This window comes from Dermacentor andersoni, chromosome 11 (assembly GCF_023375885.2).
Source record: "Dermacentor andersoni chromosome 11, qqDerAnde1_hic_scaffold, whole genome shotgun sequence".
Taxonomy (NCBI): Eukaryota; Metazoa; Arthropoda; class Arachnida; order Ixodida; family Ixodidae; genus Dermacentor; species Dermacentor andersoni.
This window is the reverse complement of record NC_092824.1, coordinates 104,284,427-104,305,761: the sequence shown is the minus strand read 5'-3', so window position 1 is coordinate 104,305,761 and position 21,335 is coordinate 104,284,427. Positions and strand designations below refer to the sequence as shown.

At 46.6% G+C, this 21,335-nt stretch overlaps 1 protein-coding gene across 5 annotated transcripts in view; it reads right to left on the bottom strand.

Moving 5' to 3' along the window:
• The window catches only part of LOC126539214 (microtubule-associated serine/threonine-protein kinase 3-like), a 293,806-nt gene that overhangs the window by 53,071 nt on the left and 219,400 nt on the right, over positions 1 to 21,335 (bottom strand). The window contains exon 1 of one of the 5 annotated variants that reach the window (XM_050185967.3): positions 10,461 to 14,254. The exons of the other annotated variants lie outside the window; for them this stretch is intronic. Coding sequence (XP_050041924.1) covers positions 10,461 to 10,721 — 261 coding nt within the window. The 5' untranslated portion in view covers positions 10,722 to 14,254. Of the gene's footprint in view, positions 1 to 10,460; positions 14,255 to 21,335 lie in introns of those variants that run through there. 5 annotated transcript variants of the gene reach the window in all.

The window sequence follows — 21,335 nt, the reverse complement described above, 5'->3', positions numbered from 1 at the left end:
ACACTTGCTTTCTGTGCTACCAGGTGGTGACTGGCATTGAGATCATATGCACCTGCTGTACACGCGGGCATGAAAGTTAAAAATTCTGGTCTATATGCGGTAAATCTCGCAAATGGAAAGGCACACATTGCCACTGAATGAAAGATGACCTACGGTGTGAATGGTTACTTGGAGTATTCTTTCATGTACTTGGGGTATATTAGTGTAAAATCAAAACCTTGCTAAAGATAGCATCTCTTGCATTATTAATCAAGCATTTTCCTCTTCTTCGAGTACCCCTGAAACTAGAAGAAAGCTAAGCTAGTGGCAACCATGTTGGTAGCAGGGTTTCCACCAGCCTCAGGGAAACCTGAATGACAGGTGAAATGAAATAAGTTTGATAACATCAGTTCCATCAAATCAAGGCAAAGGGAAGTAAAGAACTGAATTGTAACACGGCTTAGAACAACACACCTGACTAGCAATTTAATGGTGCCATCCGCACTCTGTAGAGATCATGCATGGCGTAAAGCAAGCAGTGCAGGTCCTCAGGTATGCGTCTCAGGATCATTTCACGCAATCAGGTTACATGCTTCAAAAGTGGCACTGCTTGACAAAAGTGGCAGCTTGACTTAATGGCTTATTTCTCATCATATCTGCATCTCTTGTGTATATCTCTCACTTAGTGCCATATTTACAGCTGTAAATCTTCACAAAGCATGTAAACCCTGCAAAAGCATGCAGGTCTTGACAGGTCTCTCAAATTATTCAATTTGGCTGGCATGCATGCATGCATGCCAAGAATAATTTATTTTCTATGCACACTTTCCACTTCATCAGTTTCATCTGGCAAACTTGTCATAAACCACGTGCTTTTTATTAATACCCATATCATGGAGCCTCATGGACAATTTCACATGGTGAGTGCACATGCCAGCAAGGCAAGTGACAAGCCACTATACAAAGAGCAAAACTTCCGGGCCCACTCCAAGAGAGGTACTGGCATTCACTTAGAAAAAAAAACTGTTCCTGGCAGGTTGCCCTCGGCACAGAGAGGTTTGTTTTTCCACCCGACTTTGTGCCCCATCCCCCAAACTTATCAGTCACCTGCACAGCAGGACGATGGATCCAGCAATGGGAGGCGTGAGGGCCTCTTGCACGCACTTGATGGATGGGACGGACCAAGGGGCAATGAGGCACCGAGCGGATTCAAAGTTGGAAAGGGACCGAAAACAAAGTAATATTCGCCGGCCAAGCCAAGTTCAAACAAAAGGATGAGAGGAGGAAAAAAATGAACAATAACAAAGAAAAGATAGCAAACGAAAACAAACTCGAGGAAGACGAAACTTCCCAGCCTTCATATCCCCCCTCTGCTGGAAAGCAAGCTTCGACAGCAGGAATCAACAATCTTCCCTTTCTATTGCTTTTCCTGTATGTTATGCCAAGATTACTTTGCCGCGCTCTTGGAACGCAGTAAAGAATGTGAGGAATCCCTGTGCAGACTAACAAAGAATTCTGAACAGTAAGTGGAAGCAGCCGCTCATCATTCTTCTTTCTGAACATCTAAGGCCGAACAAACCAAGGCTCCTACACTTAACAGTTGTTCATGTGGAGCATCTCAACTTTTCTTTTTCTTTCTTGTGATATTGTATTCTTAAAGGGACACTAAAGGCAAATACCAAGCGAAGCTAAAGTGACAGGTTAGTGCTCGAGAATCTCTAAGACGTTAATATTATTGCGAACAGAGCCTTAATAATTGAGAAATCGAAGTAAATGCAGGACACGACTAGAGACTCCCCCGAGACATTCAACTACTTGCCCGATGATGAAAGCACTCCTCAGTTAAATTCTGACACTAGCACTCAACTACTCTTTGCAAAAAATATCCTCGTATTGCATTACAAGATGAAATAAAATTATACTTATCCAGTTCTGCTTCATTTTTTTAAAAAAGGGCTCATTAAAGTTACCCTTAACAACGGTGCGGGCGGTAAACAGCTTTCGTTTTCGCTCGACTCTGCGCTGCCCGCACTTGCATTTCAGCAGTTTCATTCTCGCGCAGTGCTGCGCTGGTATTGCTGGCTTGTGAAACTCTGTTTAACAAATTGCAAGTAGCAGAGAATTCAACTTCCATGTCATGTCATGGGACGCCCAAATGGTCTATGCCACTTTATCAAAAAGCAGCTGCAGCGGCGAATCCACCACTCTGTCTTGGCTCGGTGCCGCCGTCTGTCGGGTGCCGTTTTACTCACCGACGGCAGGAAAGTACGGTGATGGCGTATGCAATGTCACCACTCCCCCGGTTGGGTGGCGGGAAATTTCAATTTCGAAAAAGGTAATCGGACCCTTCCAATACAATTTTCTCGTAAACCAAGTCTTGGCACAAAACAAGCGTTGCGAGGTTTCTGGAAAGGTATTTAAACAGTCCACGTCGACTTAGTATTTGCCGTTAGTGTCCCTTTAAGAGTCTCTGTTGCAGCTACACTGTATTACTCTGCAATATAAGTACCATGCATCTTTCAAAACTGGACCAACAGTCTTGCTAAAGCAGAAGCCATAAATGGACAAAAAAATAATTTACCTAAGCCACACAAAACATTGCAGGAAAAGTAAGAAAGCTGTGAACATGTAGAATGCAGTGATAATGCAGCATATTAATAAAGTACAATACCACTTAGCTGAATACCATGCAACTATTCAGATCAACAACCTTTTACAAAACAGTTGCGCTGACAGCAGTTAGCTTTTTATGAGCTTTATTTGAAATAACTCATTTGATTGAATGCTTTGTTCTCCACACCATTTAAAGTTCATTCACTGAACTTTCTACTAATATATTATACTGATTTCTGTAATGATTAAGGATGCTGCAACCATTTAAAGACCAAAGGGAACAGCTGCTAATATGTGAATTTTTCTACTGCTTTGGCAGGCTAATTTATTCGAATGTTCCAATCTGTTTGTTGCATGCTCACCTTGCAACATTTTTTAAGAGCAGCTACGTCATCATTAATGGCTAGTTCAATTTATTCCCCAATTCCATGAGCACAAACAATCAACAATATGTGTGTCCCTGAACCTAGATAACATTTGGACAATGGCATTCAATCACGGGCAATTAAGTATCAATCTGAGAAGTCCGGTTCCTGCAGAACACCATGAAAGCCACAGCTGTAATACACGGTGACTAAGTGAAACTGGTAATTACAATTCAGCCAATTTGGCAAATTGCTATTCGTAAGGCTAATACCAGATGTCATAAAGCCATTCAACGCCGCAAGGATGAAGAATGAACTCCTTGTGTGTCACTTGATTTTATACTAGCATTATGCTTCATGACTCCTGAGCTCAGAAAACAAAAATTGTGCAGAAAGTACGGACTATGAATATGAATGTCAGCAAAACAGCCCAAAAGAAGGAACGAGCAAGCGAATGAGAAAGAGAGAATATTTAAGTTGCCGAGTCCCACTACTGGCCAACCACGAACATGGCCGGAAGAGCCAAAGAAAGCTATTCGCTTTAAAAACTAGGCAGACACCATCTCATGATGACTGTCAAACAAAAGCTTGCCGGCAGAGCTTCCGAAGTACGCCGCTGGAGATACACTTATTAGTAAGCTCTATTTGTCAATGCTCTGAGGTATGTATGTGCTGTGACATGGTGTTGCCTCCAGAATTGGCCTGTGCTACAAACCACATTAAAACCCTCATAAGGGTCATCTGTGAACATGACCAGCGCATGTGCACTGGTATCAGTATCAGCCCACAGAGTCACCACCTTTCAACATACTGCCTCTGGAATCAACCCAGCTTTGATTACATGTCTCCAAGATTGGCCCAGTTTAAATGGCCAGACAGTCACGCAATATGGAGGGAAGAGACAAAGAAGGCTTCACTTTTAAAAGTTCTGGCGCTAACAAAGTTGACAGAAGTGCTTCTCTGTGTATGCTTCGTTTCCAACTGCATAAACAGCCGCCCACTGGCCCTGAGTCGTGACACAGAGAGAGAGAGAGAGAGAGAGAGAGAGAGAGAGAGAGAGAGAGAGAGAGGACAGCGGCCCGCACAGCTGCTTTGAAAAAGGCAGCTCGTTCAGTGGAGAGAGTGACATGACCATTGTCCTCAGCTGCCTCACACGTACGTGGAGAGTGACACACACAGCTTGGCCCAACACACACACTGACACCTCGTGAGGTATGGGTATGTAGGTGGAACCTATTGGCACGTTCCACTTGAGGCAATAAAAAGCCATTTTAATGTGCCAGACAGTCCTAAACCAGGCACCGTGAAAAAAAAGAAAAAGAAAATATATGGCCTCTTTGACAATGTCTTGAAAACTGAAATCCAACAGTACTCATAAGCTCTATTATATTCTAACTGGCTCAGACAAGATGTAAGCATCTATGTTGCTAAGTTTCTTCTTGTCTCACTGTATTTGTTTTGCTCATTATCCACTGAACTAGATTTGATGTGGCTTGTTGATTAAAAGAAAGATGACTGTAGAAAGTAGGTTTTTTATCTATGCAATCAATTTATTAATAAAATTCCAGAAAATACAGACGTGGACGAAGAAACGTGCGTCTGTCTTGAGCCAGTTATTTTTCCTGATGTAATGAGAATATTTATGCATTTGGCATGTATTTGAATAGTGAAATGTGAGCTGGGCCCGAGATGAAGCTTCCTGTTAGGTTATAGTAGAATTGCAAGAAGGTAATATAATAATATACAGACAAGTTCACTGACCACCGTTTATCTAACACTTTATTACATATTACCTATCATATTTCTGTATGACTTAAGCAATTAATCACAAAGAGCCCTAGTAAAATACTCCATTCATACAAATAGCCTCTTGGTAATGGTGCATGTGACAATAAAAGAGGAAACAACTGTGGAGTTACGCTCGCAATAGTCTCAATGTTGTGCTTGGAATGAAAACATGACTCTTGCTCAATACCTAGTAGCTACCACTTCACTCTGGCCTTAAATGCTAATGCATTGAAAAATGCTTAGAATTGCATGTACACTGAGAAGAACATTATTTGTGTCTTTCAGCACTGCAGTAATGAGACTGGTTCACTCTGTCTACACCCATACAGAGTCGTTCAATTAAAAAATAATTAAGCAAGCACCTGATCCCAGACAGTGCCATCAGAGATTATTTGAAATTCACTAACAGATGCTAGCAAGCGTTTACTTGTTACATGTGTTTCAGTTAGAGAGTTGCAACCCCTTCCATTCAATTAAATCCAATTCAATTAAATATTCTATCAAAAACTTTCGAATTTGAACAAAAACAATTAAGGACATAGACAGAGATGACTTCTCCCTCAACATTTAACAGAATCAGCTTTCTTTTCTTTTGTAGTGAATTGAAACAAATTTTAATATATTAAATTCTGCTATGGTTAAATGAAAATGTTCATGTTTTAGTAGATAGGGTAAAGCACTTACAGCTTTCCCTCAAGCAGAGCACATATGACACGAATTTTTTTTCCAATGAATCATGACCGTGTAAAATCATTAAGCTGCCCTGCTTAAGCAACACATGCATGAACATTTTCGGAATATGTGTGAGACCGTCTTAAGCGGAGGCAATTAAAACCAACATGACTTTTTTCTTCCCCACAGAAACACCTCTGGCCTAGCCAATAAGAAAGAAATGCATCTGTACAAAACTGCATGGTCTCCAATGTGTTAATCATGCGTCCACGGCATAAAAAATCTGGATGCACGTTTGTCTCCATGAGCCTGCCAGCACTCGTGGTGCTGTGCCAGAGAGTTATTAGCGTACGAGCTATCCGAACTATCGGCATGAAGTCGTGCATAAAGCTGGCCCCCAGCAATAAATTGAAATTTTAGGTTTTCACTTCTCGTTACCAAGAAGCCATAGCACTTACGTCTCTGTCTGCTCTAACAGCTCCAAAGCACACAATGTTGAGAGTTAAGTAATTTCACAATGAAAAACATACCAGAAGCTACATCGTCTTGCCTAATAATGAATGTGCAACATGAACTCCCTTCATGAGCAAATTCTTTTAGTGCTTCAAGCTGCACAGGTCATTGCAGTCCCTCAAAAGAACCACATTTTGAAGTTCTGAGCTGTCCTTCCTGACATCCATGCTTACAACATACCACTGACAGGGATGCATAATATGCTGGGAAGGGAGCTGCAAAACGAAAGTTAGAATATCGAGAGGTTGCTGCATATGGATGTCAATAAATAGTAAAATAACAGATGCTTGAAGCCTCAAATAATCACAATCGAATTAATTATGATATTGCTCCACGAAAACAGATTGTGAGCAATATAAAAAACAATGCGCTTTATGAGGCACACCCTTAAATTTCACCATGTGAGATTCTTTAATGTGCAAATCTAAGCACACGAGCGTTTTTGCACAAAACACATGCTCGTATGCATTCTGCAATATGCCTATCATGGAATCCCATTGCAGCAAGCTTTATGAAGGTTCCATGACAATAGCAGAGGTTACTGCTGTACAATCACAGCGCTGTCAAAACAGCTCCAGTTTGAAGCGAAAGAAATGCATAGGAGCAGAATGCACAGCTGTGGCTCTGTGAAGCAAACGTCTGCATGTACATGTAAAGTCGCAAGCAGCCATGTCGCAGTGTCATCAACCTCCACCTCCAAAATGATTTGAGCACCAAGAACTGTGCACAGCAGGAAGAGCGAAAACAATAGATGCTGCGTCAAAGACTGCAGGAGTGCAACGATACTCAGCAGGGGCAGCTAAACAGAATAAAATGAAATAGAAGGAGAGTGGGGTGGATGGCAGTGATCAGACAACTCACAGCTTGTTGTATGCCCATGCAAGGGAGAAGTGAAAAATTAGGGGATGTTAATATCTAACCAAATGTTTTGCACGTGTGACTGGTTACGCTAGTAACCAATCACGAGTGACCTAAGTCGCAGTGGTGTAGTAATCACTAATCACAAGAAACAGCTTAGCTGCACAAGGTGAATAGAGAACTCTGAGGGAACAAAAAAATAGAAACTTCGACACCCTGTCAAGAATCTATTATGCATATTTTCAAGGATGTCATGAGATCCTGTGTGGAACAGTTTACAATAACAACCAAGCTGTTGATGCTCGTTTAACTGTCACTTTTATGTGCTGCGCAGAAATAATAACCTTATCTGGCAAACTGGCTCTCGTTAAATGGCAAGTTGGGCAAATGACCAAGCCAGTACATATATATTTACATTCTCATTAATTTTACTTATTAATCACACTTCTACCTGGTCAGCTGTTATTCTGCCAAACAATTTATCACATTAAACTCAAGAGGCATTTTGCACATTTTCCTTCACTTCCTCAATCCTGCTCAGTTCATTGGCCTTACTTATCCCCCTCTTCCTCACGTCATCGGAACTGATGGCCGACATGGCATTGTTTCTAACCTCTGTTCTTTAAGGAGTACTACTAGCTGAACAGGATGGCGAACGGGCAAATAGGATGCAGTGGCGGCCCTTCAAAAGCTTTTGCTACTTAGATTTAAAAAAAAAAAAAAAACAAGTGCATACGGGGACTTTAGGTTAGCCCAGATAGGAGAGCGACCACCTTTGAAAGGCGTTGGTCCCAGAAAACTGAGTAGCGCTAAGAAGATAAGGACAGGCATAAGAATGACAACACACCGTCTGTGTGCATACACTGTACATCTGCTCGTCTCTCAAGCTCTGCTCAGTTTCAGAGTATGACTGACCAACTAGCCTTGGTCAGTTTCGATTCCTGGACCAGGCGGAATTTTTTTCAACTGGAGTATTTTCTTTCTGCAAAAACCCTCGTGGGTTCCCTAAGTAGCTTCATTCTAGCCGTATGTAGGTGACACTTTCTTCTAATTGAATTATCTTCTGGCTGTCCAGGCCTCTTTCTCCGTGGCAAGATTGCCACTTCTTTTTTAAATCTGATTTGCAAATCCAACTTATTGTTCTCTCTTTAGTAATCGTTTAAATAAAACTGTCATGTGAAGGCCAGTTCTGAACATGTTCACTTCAAAGAAACTTTGAGCATGAAATAGATATCACACACAAAAAAAAAGACTGCTCTTCGGGTGAAACTGAAAGTGGATTGACAGGATAAAAAGTCAAAGCACGGAGAAGCACAGAGAGAGAACACAGACAGAGTGATGCAAGCATTGCATTTTTTGGCAGTCCATGCCCCTTTTGCCCCCACGTGACTGTGTGCTTGTGCCAAGCCTGATCTCTGTCGCAGCCACCAGCACAAGAGAGAACAGGCAAACCACGTCTTGGCAAAGTGGCTTTCGTCACGCTTTCATCACGTGCGAGAGTTGTGCCAGCATCAAGGCTGTATGCTTGCCTGTCAGCAGCCACAAGTTTCGGGCAACGACACAGACGTGAGGTGCAACCTCCTGCGCTCTCGACGGAATTTTTTGGTGGGGAAAATAGAATGCTTTCAGATCTATGCAGGAACAAAAGAGCTACTACTCATGGTACTTTTGAACAATCACTAAGCGGAAATATGAAGCCCAGTCATTGTTAGACTGCACATCTGGAAATAGATATTGATGATCATTTAGTGAGGGGTGTTGGTAAGCCAGAAAAAGATGTAGAAACCAAAGGCACGTGGCAACACCTATTTGCTAAAAGTGATGTCCACATCAGCGACAATTTCCTCAGAGTAATGGGAACCTAACTTGAAGGCCATGCCTTTGACGCAGTGCAAGTGCCATAAATTGACTGCTGACAACATGGCTGCTGGTCTTTTTGAAACCACCTATTCCCAATACAGTAGTGTGGGAATAGGTGGTGTCAACTACACGTTAAGTCCCAAATTAGGGATAGTTATTGGCCGACGAAGCTTAACGACCCCAAGCAGCACACAGACTATCAGAGACACCGTAGCATAACGACCCATATTATTTTAACCATATGAAGCTTGTTTACGGTGGACCTAAAATTTGGTACATGAGTTTTTCCATTTCATCTTTGGTGAAATGTAGTCACTGCAGTTGTGAATTAAACTCACAACCTCACGAACAGCTGGGGCATGCCATAACCACTGAGCCAGTGCTGCAGATGGGGATAATGAATTAAATTATTCATTAAAGTATAATTACTTGATGCATGCATCAAGAAAGCAGTGTGTTGTATATACACTGCTTTTAAAAGTAAACAATAACTCCGTCTAGGAGGTTTGGGGGACCTTTTGTTTGCAGAAATCTCACAAGTATGCAAAAATAATGTGAGAAGTTGCGAGACACTGACACAATCTGAGTTGTGCTTTGGAAGTTCCACAAAGGAAAGTTTGACCTCCACTTCCTTCAACAGTTGACCTTGTTTTGCCAAGGAAAACATTTTTCGATAGAACTCCAAGGTGATTGAGCACTGCTATGCGACTTCTCTTTCTTCAGAGCATATTTACCACCATTCTCCAAGTGCCTTGAACAGCTATGTAGGTTAGTGTTTCTGCATGTGATGTGTAGAAGTGATGCTTCTTGAATACAATAAAGATGTAAAAAAAAACAGAGAAAAGAAAATCTTTGGTTTCCATGCAATCCACTACAGGTTGTTGGAGATTTTGCTGCACAATAGAACTTGACGCCTTTGGATGAATACTGCATACAGTGTCAGAAAAGTAGGAAAATGTCGCTTAGCATATACTTTATGTCCGTGGATAATATTCACATCTTTGAATACACTGTCACAACACAGGTTAAACTACTGGGCTTTAACACAATGGGATAAAAACTTCCACACACTCTGCAACATTTGAATATGCTGGATCCCTTCGCATGCACAGGTTGTTTTCTTGAAGCAACACTCAAAAGTCTTTTGGTGGAATTACTAGGTTTTCGAGCCCAGTGTTGCTAAGGCAATCTGTCTATTGGCAGAGTCCAAGATGTAACAAGGCAATCCGCATGCGTCGGAGAAAAAGTGCAAGAGCTTTAAAGGTTGCTACACGATTCATGCGCTCAACATTTGTTGATAGCATCCAAGCTAAATATTTTAGTCTATTAATCACAGTGTTACAAACTCACATTCGCAAAATGAGTGCTGTCAAGGGAGCAAGTTTTATTTTAGCCCTGATTTTGCAAAAATGTAACGAGTGGCAACAAGTAAAAGATTAATTGGGAGATTATCAGTAGTGGCTGGCCGCAGTATAAGAAGCGAGGGTTTAAGCACAAGATCAGCACCATGTAAAGTGAGTAATGACTTAAATATTGACCTGCCTCTGTGTCTTCCTTGTGTTTATTATGCCCATCCGTGTACTACTGTTGTGCTTTTCAAAATGCTTTAGCACTCGCCTTAAATGTACACAATCTGTCGCTATTTGATGAAAGGTAGTGATGCAACCCTGATATCTTCGCCCAAAGATCCCTCACGCCCCCCCCCCCCCACACACACACACCGAAGCCACGCTTCAAGCGGCAAAAGCAACTCTCTCGGAGGCGTGCTTTGAGGAAGGTTTTCAACGCTGATCATCGACTCGAAGCTCTCACCTTCAGTTGAATCACGGAGGACAGGTTGATCGGCAAGGCCAGCGTCAGGCTACGCTTGCGGAGAAGCGATTCGCTCGCGCTACGGCAAATGCCGCCGCTGCCGCTGCCCGTGCTGCCGCAGCTGCCGCTCGAGTCCTCGTCGGCCGTCGCCGCCGACACGCACGGCAACGTCGGCGACGGCAGGAGCCCGGCCGGACGACCGCCGGCCAGAGGCGAAGAGGAGGAGGTCGGCGCCAGCTCGCCTTTGGAAGCTTTCTCCATTTTACGCCACGCAAGTCGGCGCAGGACGCCACTTCTGCTCAGACACACCTCCGCCCGTCCGTGCGCGGTACCATGCCTCCCGCAGTGCCTTCATTGGCGCCTCCCGTGACCGTCGGACGAACGTTCTTCGGCACGGAAGGGCAGTTTCAACTTCGTCACGACACGCAATCGTGTTCGCTAGGCTCCGGCAACCTCGCTGCCATATCGTACCGGGGGTAGAAAAAAGAAACGGCGGGATTTCGGGTTGCAGAATACGCGCTCCTGTTACGTGTTCGCTAAGCGTCGATGAGTATCTTCGCGACGTCGCGAGTTCTAAAAAAACGCTCTCGTAAAACTAGGAAACGTTCTCTACGTGACGAGTCAGTGTAGCCGTTTAATTTCTTCGCGGCGTGAAGCACATAAGCGTCCGCGTTGTGGTTACTTCGTGGCGACGAAACCTTCTTTTCGCAGACTTTCCGACTTGACGCCGACGATCGGCAAACGGTCACCAACTCGAATCTCGTTCGTCTGTCCTTCGTGCACTCGCTTCCACTCTTGTCTTGCGGAGAGACGATAGTTGTTCGAAATCACAGAACGGCGTTCCCAAGTCCTCGGACGCCAGATAAAGTGCAAGAATCCACGCACCGACACACACGCACAGCGTGCATAGTTGCTGCTGTTGCCCGACGCAACGGCACGGTTTGCAGGCTTGGCTAGTTCGTTGACTTTGGTTTAGTTTCGAAGTGCACTCAAGATGCGGAATCACACGTAAAAATACACTTCGTAGCAGACGACAGACCTTAACAAGCCCGATTGCCTCTGGCAATCCCACGACCGTCCTTCGGTGACAGCAATCGGGCACCTTACGACTAATGGGGGGGTTTTGATTCTGTAACTAACTAAGCACTTCGTTGTTCATCTTGCCGCTGAGCGCGTTTCGCTAGTCCACGCTTCATGGTTGTTGTCGTCGCGGCGTCTGCTCTGTCAGCGTTGCTGGCGGTGTCGTTGGAGTGCTGGCTCGGGCCACGAGCAGACGACGCTGTAGATGCAGTTCGTGACATGGTGACGCCGCGCTTGCAGAAGGCGTCGCCGTCGGTTCCGAGTAAAGAGCTGAGACAATGTATATCCGCCCGGTAATACACACGTGATCCGCTGACGCTCACCAGATTGTACAACGCTATCCCCGGCAGGCGCGGTGATCCGAAACTGATGTTTCCGCGCTACCGCCGGCTGTCAGGCGAAGTGGAAATAGCGCCAGCTCAGGCTGGTTTCGAGAAAAAAAAAAAAAAAAAAAGAATGATGCAGTGAATAACGTCTACGCGATTCCCCCGTCTACGAGTTGTCCGTTAGTTGACGACGCGCACCAGATACCAAAGAATGACGATTCCGCAAGCGAACGAAAGAACGATTCGACTGCGCTCGTTTTAAACGGACAGACGACGCGAGTGTCGGTACATCCAAAACTAAACTCAACCGAAACTCAGACGAGCATGAGCGATTGATAACTTCGATAGATTTGAACGCAATATGGAGCCGTTGTGACGTTAGTCGATGCTCCCACGGTATAGATCCAGCAGAGCGAAGGAGAAGAAGAAAAAAAAATCTATAGAACCCAGACAGGAAAGAGGTCCGATGCACGGACGTGACTGCGTCGTCTCAGAGCCGTTTCCACGAGAAACGAAACGGTACGGCCGACCCGTCGAGCGTAGGTGCTGGCGGGCAAAGTAAAACAAAATGCCCTGGGCGTAGCACGGGGTATACGTACACTTGCTGCGTGGTTTAGCGCGTATCGATCCGTCTGGCGTATGTGAGGGCGACGAGAGTGTCTTACGCTAGGGCGCTTTCTTTGCCCCCTTAACGCATTCGCATACGAAAGAAACTGATAGCTTCCCCGCGGACGCAGCGATCTCTCTCACGAGTTTCTAGGGGCTTGTTTCGCGCTTCCCCTGCCACCACAGCTGCGCCGTAAGCCCTCGAGATAAAAGAAACGAGTGGGGCTGAGAAGCTGAGTTCGCGATGCACTACAGATTGTGCTTGGGAGAGATCTCGCAAACCACCGCAGTCAAGCTACATACAACGAGCGCAGCACACAGTACGCTCGCGTTGATCCTCGCTTCGCACGGCCCCGGCAAGCGCGCGCTTTTGTGGAAGCAGGAAAAAAATGTTTCGCGTGGAACGTTTCACTCATCGGCTCGGGGGAAAATTATAATGAAAGAAACTGCGCAGACGATGGCGGCTAGTTTCCCAAGCATTCACCGTTCAATTGCGCAGGCAAGGTCGGCTCACTGAGAAGAGTTTACCCGCGAAACCCGTTTTACGTAGAACCTAGCTGGCAATTAGCGAAAATGCGCACCCTGGCCGCTTGTAAATAGCCCGCAGAGAGAAGTGCGTCACGCGAGCGCTAAACATTCGCGGCTACGCCTCCTGCACAGCAGACTCACAGGTAAGAAACAAATGTGCATATGATCCGCCAGTCGGACTCTGGCAGGTTTGCAAACAGAACAGACAGCCTGAGCGCTTGTTTGATACCCCCTTTTTTTTTTTCCTCTTCGCTGTATAGAGCAACGCGACCGGAAGGATAACGAACGCCAGCTGTCCCCGCCAAAACACGAGAAAAAAGAAAGGTACGATTGTCGATGTAGAGAAGAGGATTATCCTTCGGATTAAGACCGACTCACCCTAACCGGATAAGCGGACGAGTGCGCCTCGGATGTCCCGTGAAAGCGGAGATATCGAACCGGGCGTCCGGATTTTGACTTCAGAAAAACGAAGCCAAACCAATCTAGGTAAACAAATAGTCGTCGGGATATATAGTCAGAAGGCGAAGACCGAAATCCCGCAATGTGAAACAGTGCACAGTGCACTAGCTCACGAAACAAACTAGATAGTTCGAGTTGCAGGTTGGGGGAAGCGTCGCTTTCACTTCTCTTTTTGTTTCCCGTGTAGATGATTGCGGTGGGAAAGAACGAAAAGTTGGGAGGCGCTTTTCTTGGCTGGAGGCTACGATGGCTATGCCGACTAGGTCATTGCTGCGGCCTCGCCAGCGAAACAAGCTCGGACGACTCCGTGCCGCCGCCGTTGCTCGAAGCACCGCAGTCGCAATAACGCCTCGTGTACCCAACACGATGGGACCAAGACCGACAGCGATCAGTCTCGTCTCGCGACACCGGCGCTGCAGCTGCGGTCGTCCCGCCAGAAGACGCAGTCACCGTCATGGTTCCTCGGTAGCTGTAAAAGACTTCTGCTCTTCTATCACATCCGATGACACGAGGACGGGTTCCGCTTTATGTAATTCTCCTTCCTCGGCAGCGCATCAAAAAGGCAAAACCACGGCGATCATTCTCACGCAGCCGTCGGCATCCTGCTTGCGGAATGCGCTACGCTACACACACGCACAGATACACACGCACGCACGAGACGGCCGCAGAAGCACGGCATGCTTCACGAGCCACCACGCGAAGGGGCGCACACAGAGACATGCGGCCGTTGATCGGAGACCGACCCGAGCGACCACCGCACCAGCCGGCCAGCCAGCCAGCAGCGTCGGCTTCCCCGTCGCAACACCGTCGCACTGGCAACGAGGGTAATGCAAGGAGGAAAGACGCGCCTCTGAGAAAGGGCAATGGAAATAAACGAGCCGCACAAGAGAGGAGTCAAACGCTTTCCACCCGCTCTCACTCTTTCGCAAGGCGGTGGCTGAAACTGACTTGTAAAGTAAGGTAATACCACAAGCGGCTTAGCGCCGCTTCAAATTACCTCCAATAGTTCAAGACTGGCCGATCATTGCGCCATCAATGGTCACAGAAACGGTCCTTCTAAAACACATTTGTACTAAAGAAATTACAAAAAATAGTTCGTCTCCTTGTGCAGAGATGGCGCGGCAATTCGTATACCCCTCGAATCAAATGCTAAAACTTTAATCTTTTTTGAAACGCGAAGCTGGCACGGAGTGTTAGAACTAATTCCATTAAAGAGCTTTGAATCACCGGCACATTTTCTCCCCGTCTCCTCGCGCTTTTCCCCACTTTCACTACGGAGCGAGCGCCCCGTTGCTGGCGGCGCAATTCAAAACAAACGCCGCACAAACGCGGCGTGGAAGCCGAGTTTCGTCACTGTGACGTCAAAAGACGCAGTCTCCCATTTCGTGCGCAGTCCAGCGCATAAATACTTTCGTAGTCCAGCGAGCGGCTGCAAAGTGGAACCGTCCCATTTGTACAACGGAATTTTCTCGCGGCTTCAAAGAAGCCACCGTTGCCCGAACAATCGAGTACGCCCTTCGCTCCCCGCCTCGCTCTCTCGACCGAAGCAGACGACAAAATGCGCGGCGGCCGCCGCCAAACGAAGCACACGAAAAAGAATTGCCGCCCATGCATGCATGCAGACGGCGTGCGCATTTCGCAACGAAAGAGTTTTCAGATATTTTTTATTATTATTATTATTATTAGCGTATTCGTGCGCAGCTATCTCCGCGCACGCTTGCACTTTGAAGCCTTTCTTTCACATATTTAAAGCGTGTTTCTTCTTCACTTTTTTTTTCTCCCTCTGCTATTTGCGATTGGCACGGTGTGAGGCTGCCAAGTGCGCGTACTGCCTGCGTGACAGGGTCTGGCGCGCGTAATCATCCTCGCTGCGCCTAAATAGATTAAGAGGCCGCACTTCAATTATGCACACATTAGACAATCGTTCTTCTTTCTTTTTTTCCCCTCCCCCTCCCCCCTCTTTTTCCCCTTTTACTGACTCGACGCCTCTATACCGCGTAAAGTCATTGTCCACGCCACTGGCCAGAGCCCAACACAACTTCCGGAAACAATTTACGACGAAAAAAAGACGCACGGCGGCATGACTCCCATGACGCGCCACTTCGTTGTACTGGCGGGTCGACCCCGCGTTTTTCCGCGTACCTACGCCGGCAGCAAAAGTGCTATGACGTATGCAACGCCTTAGCGCGAAGCGCTTTCGGCATAGAGGAAGACGCAAAGAAAACAGAAGTACGTTGATCTTTATCCTTTTCTTTCCCTTCTTTTGATCTTCTGGAATGCGATTCATCACCGCAGCAGTGAAAGTGCACAGCACGATCGCGAACAGTACACCATCGCTGTGACGCTGACTAAAAGGCAAAGAGATGAGCAGAAGCGTTCAGCAACGATGAGCCCAATTTTCGTCGTGTTGTCGGAATCCGCAATATGGCGGAATCCGTTTCGAGCCAATCAGAGCCCGGCGAAGCCACGCTGCTGTGAGCCAACGGGAGCTGACAAGGCGGCGCACCTACCCACACCCGAAGGAGTGGGGGAGAGAAAGAGAGAGAGAGGAGGATCGGGCACGTGCCCCCCTCCGAATTTTTTGTTTAGTATGGCGCCTGCCATACTTTGTCCATAAATGTACCTTCTATGTGTACTTTTTTCTTTCACGACATATTGTGCGCGGTCTTTCCACACACCGCACTTCTCTAGAACGGTGTTTGGAAGAGAAGGTCAGCCTCCGTCTTCATAACGAGCGAAGAAAGTAAATTGATGTTTGCACACCGAAGGGAGACGGGGCTTCGTCCTGAGAGCTGTGTGTGTGTGTGTGTGTGTGTGTGTGTGTGTGTGTGTGTGTGTGTGTGTGTGTGTGTGTGTGTGTGTGTGTGTGTGTGTGTGTGTGTGTGTGTGTGTGTGTGTGTGTGTGTGTGTGTGTGTGTGTGTGTGTGTGTGTGTGTGTGTGTGTGTGTGTGTGTGTGTGTGTGTGTGTGTGTGTGTGTGTGTGTGTGTGTGTGTGTGTGTGTGTGTGTGTGTGTGTGTGTGTGTGTGTGTGTGTGTGTGTGTGTGTGTGTGTGTGTGTGTGTGTGTGTGTGTGTGTGTGTGTGTGTGTGTGTGTGTGTGTGTGTGTGTGTGTGTGTGTGTGTGTGTGTGTGTGTGTGTGTGTGTGTGTGTGTGTGTGTGTGTGTGTGTGTGTGTGTGTGTGTGTGTGTGTGTGTGTGTGTGTGTGTGTGTGTGTGTGTGTGTGTGTGTGTGTGTGTGTGTGTGTGTGTGTGTGTGTGTGTGTGTGTGTGTGTGTGTGTGTGTGTGTGTGTGTGTGTGTGTGTGTGTGTGTGTGTGTGTGTGTGTGTGTGTGTGTGTGTGTGTGTGTGTGTGTGTGTGTGTGTGTGTGTGTGTGTGTGTGTGTGTGTGTGTGTGTGTGTGTGTGTGTGTGTGTGTGTGTGTGTGTGTGTGTGTGTGTGTGTGTGTGTGTGTGTGTGTGTGTGTGTGTGTGTGTGTGTGTGTGTGTGTGTGTGTGTGTGTGTGTGTGTGTGTGTGTGTGTGTGTGTGTGTGTGTGTGTGTGTGTGTGTGTGTGTGTGTGTGTGTGTGTGTGTGTGTGTGTGTGTGTGTGTGTGTGTGTGTGTGTGTGTGTGTGTGTGTGTGTGTGTGTGTGTGTGTGTGTGTGTGTGTGTGTGTGTGTGTGTGTGTGTGTGTGTGAGCGAGCTAAAATTCAGGAGGATGAAGGAAGACACCGACGCATCAATTGCACTAGCAGTCCGATGTAATTAAATTAAATTATGTGGTTTTACGTGCCAAAACCACTTTCTGATTATGAGGCACGCCGTAGTGGAGGACTCCGGAAATTTCGACCACCTGGGGTTCTTTAACGTGCACCTAAATCTAAGTACACGGGTGTTTTCGCATTTCGCCCCCATCGAAATGCGGCCGCCGTGGCCGGGATTAGAACCCGCGACCTCGCGCTCGATCAGCAGCCCAACTACACCATAGCCACTGAGCAACCACGGCGGGTCAGTCCGATGTAATGTATACTGAGTATATGGCTAAGAAGATGCGCGTCGATGCTCTACACCTCCACTAGACTAATTTCTAATATATGTAATTTTGCTTATAACGAACGCATCATACAAGTTCGTGCCAGTTCATTATAGGCCAGTATGGGTATACCGAATTACCTCCTGATATATGGAACTATATTTAGCGTATAAGCCCGTTCGTTATAACCTGGCTCTACTGTATTTCGCATAGTTTTCCGAGTGCAGCCAGAAATGTGTCGAAAGGAAGTCGCTCCCGTCCTGTCTCGTTCCTTCCTGTCTCCGTCTCCTCGCGCTGTACGTACAGTCTTTGTCAAAAGTACACGGGCCGCTCCACACCTTCGCAATATGCGTCGTTCGGCTATGTGCCGATGCGATTTCCTCGAAGCTCCCTACACCATACAGACCGCTGGAGGGTGAGTGTGAGCGTCCTTTTAATTCCCCGGGGAATTATAACTACGGCGTGTATCGCGGTGACTCCCTCGATGGGACACTAAAGAGGACAATTGTTTCACCTGTATTAGTAGATCACCCTTCTTCCAATACCAAAAACGCCACACTCCCCCCTCCGAAATTTTCGTTTAGTATGGCGCCTGCCATACTGAACAACCATACTCTTACCCCGAGATATGAGGCTTGGCTACAGGCCAGAAACGACACAAAAAGGAAAGCCGCAAAGCCGCCTTGAATCTCCCAACACTAGCTGGTCGTGACGTCACAAATTCTGACGGCGCCTGATGGGATCCAGCAAATTGCAGAAGGGTTGAAAATTTAGATTTTTGGTATAGATTGAAACTTTTGGGATGGATGACAGGACAACAGTGGACATAAAATAGGCTGCTGCTGCTGATGATGATCATGATGATGATGACAGGACAACACATGGGCGCAGTGTTGCCTTTCTTGTGCCGTCGTCTGACGTCCCACTTATACGTACGGGCGGTGTTCCGGTGCGAAAAAAAATAAAAAAAGACGGAACTTTCATTTTCATTTAATTCATTTTATTTTCCATTAGTAATCAACCTATTCTCGCGAAATTAAACAACTAGAGTTTTCAAATAATACCGTATCAGTATAAGCTGATGTACATCGTGTTTTTCTTCATAGTGTCCCATATTCTACAGCCTGTAGTCAGACTGGCGGTAATTGCAGGCAACGTGACCCCTGTATATAATTTTGACAAAGGCTGCATACTTGCGGTCTCGCGCTTAGATGCACGAGCGAAGTCTGCGACAAGTGCATCGCGCCGCTCTGATCGGAGCGTTTTCGAAAAAAAAAAAAAAGCGACGCAGGGAAGACGACGCGCTTGATTGGCCCTGCGACTACAACGATGACGCGAAAACTGCAGAGTCGCATATACTTCCGGGCGCGACGCGTTTAACGCGAATACCGGCAGCGCAGCTGGGCATGCGACGCTTGGGCGCACTTAACGCACGCGCGCACAGATGCGCGGTTTATGGCTTTCGTCGATCGCGATCGAAGCGTGCCCGAAAGCAGACGACAGTCAGCGAATGCGTAGCAGACGACGATGTGTGCTTCAATTCTTTTTCGTCTGCTTTTCTTTTTTTTGTTTCTTTCTCCATCCCCGCGTACGTGTCGTGTCGTCTGCACTCGAGTGGGAGGATCAATCAGCGTTGGACAAAAGCAGCCGTAGGATGCGAACGTCCATTCGTGCCCCGCCGCGTCGTATTTTTAGAAGCCAATTCCCAGAGGCTTCGTGATAGCGAATAGATTAGCTGAGAGCTGACCGCAGCTACGTTCGCGGGTTACCGCTCGGCATACGAATGCGGGAACATGAACGCCGCGCGTGACAAGAGACAATACGAGTCAGGCAAGTGAAATCAGTACGTTTCGGAGGTCACAAAATTGCAAAAGATGACAGAAAAAAAGGTAAAGTAAGGAAACTGCACCACGTACGTTCGTCATATGACCTCAGTGCAAATAATCTATTTATTTCCCTCTCTCTCTCTCTCTCTCTCACACACACACACACACACACACACACACACACACACACACACACACACACACACACACACACACACACACACACACACACACACACACACACACTATCAAACTAAAAAGCGCTAAATTTGACGCGGAGCCCGAGCTACAAAACGTGCATGCAGCAGAACGCGTACGTCTACGAATGAAAGGCGAACGTGTTCAAGGCTTTCCTTGGAGCGGGTATAGTCACAGAACATCTATGGTATTCTAGAAGAGTTGACTGTTGGGCTAGTTGGTCGTCCATATTTGAAGTAGTAGCTAGCTTAGCGCAAAAAAACCACAGACACAAGGAAGACAGACAAGGACAAGCGCTACTCACAACTGTTTAATGGAAGGAAGGATAGTGCATATGTATAAATATCCTCTTGGCTCGCACTTGAGGCCTTCTTTATCAAGAAGAATAGAAATAGATGTGTGAGTGAGCCTTCGATCACATTACTGGATGCCGAATTTAACTTCTTGCGCAACCGCCTTTGATGTGCATGTACTGGCTTCTCTTCTGCTTGGTAGGCGCATGCGTGACAAGAGGATATATATACATATGCACTATCCTTCCTTCCATTAAACAGTTGTGAGTAGCGCTTGTCCTTGTCTGTCTTCCTTGTGTCTGTGGTTTTTTTGCGCTAAGCTACTACTTCAAAAATCTATGGTATAGCCCTGTAGTTGCTGCGCCACAGTTAAGTTAGTTCGTTATAAGCGAACTGGCGCGAAAGAATAGTTCGTTATAGGTGATCGGTTTTCGACAGCTAAGCCTTACAACACAAGAAACGCAAAAAGCGTGGATCGCTCTTAGGAGAGACCATAGAACCTATACAAAGACCAGAAATAAAAATAGACTTAACTACTGGAACCAACCACTGTTCCTTTGTCTCCGCGTCAAATATTTCGGGCTGCATTTAGCTTAACAAAGCTAGGATGTCACGTGTTGTCACCACGAAGAAGAAATGGTGTGAAAGAAAGAGGAAGAAGAAAGCCCGCGATAGAAGGAAAACGAAGTTCTATTTGCCATCGCCTTGAAAACGAGGAAAAGAACACGTACGACCGCAGAAATCTTTCGCCGCATAAAATTAACATAGTAGCGTCCTGAGGTACATACAGAACGTCGAGTTAACCTTGCAAAGGCATGCTGCAAGGCTACTACTATACTGCCGCAAGGTGACGCGACGTTCGCATCAACGCGTGTTCTTTTCAGCCAGCTGTCAAACCGGTAAGCGACGTTCTCCGTGCTACCGCGCGATGAATACTTATTGCGAGGAGCGAAACACGTTTCCGATCGAACGTGACCAACTGGAGCGACTTTCGTCGGCGTGTCACAACGATCGACCGCTCTTTTTTTTTTTTTTTTTTTTTTTAATCTCGCGCGACCTACATGCGTGTTCGGGGTGGCGACGTCCGAGTATAAGCGTGGAGCGAACCAGTCAAAACATTGCACACGAAACTGAACGGCGGAGTGGTGATTCAGTCTCTCGAAGCTCTCGAATTTGTCATTTTCCGCGAGGAAGAAGCGCCACCGTCGCAAGCGATTCGCGATGTTACGCAAGGCTTTCGTTGCGCCTCGCTCACAGGCGGTGTTCGATCGCTTGCAACCTCGGCTGACAACACAGGACGGTGGCGCCATCTGGAGTAGAGGGAGCGAGACTCGGCTGCGACTGCCGCGGGCGGGATTTTGAATAACTTGATAAATGAGTTCGACCAGCGTTGGGTTCGAGTAGTTCCGAGTGACTCGACTCGTAGTTTCCTAATACTAACACAAGTTAGGGGATCCGGATTCGATCGAATGTGTCTTCTGCGCTTAAAAGCGTTGTAGGATGAAGGTGAGGATGACGATGAATCGTAGCTGTGCCTCTCTGCACCGGTC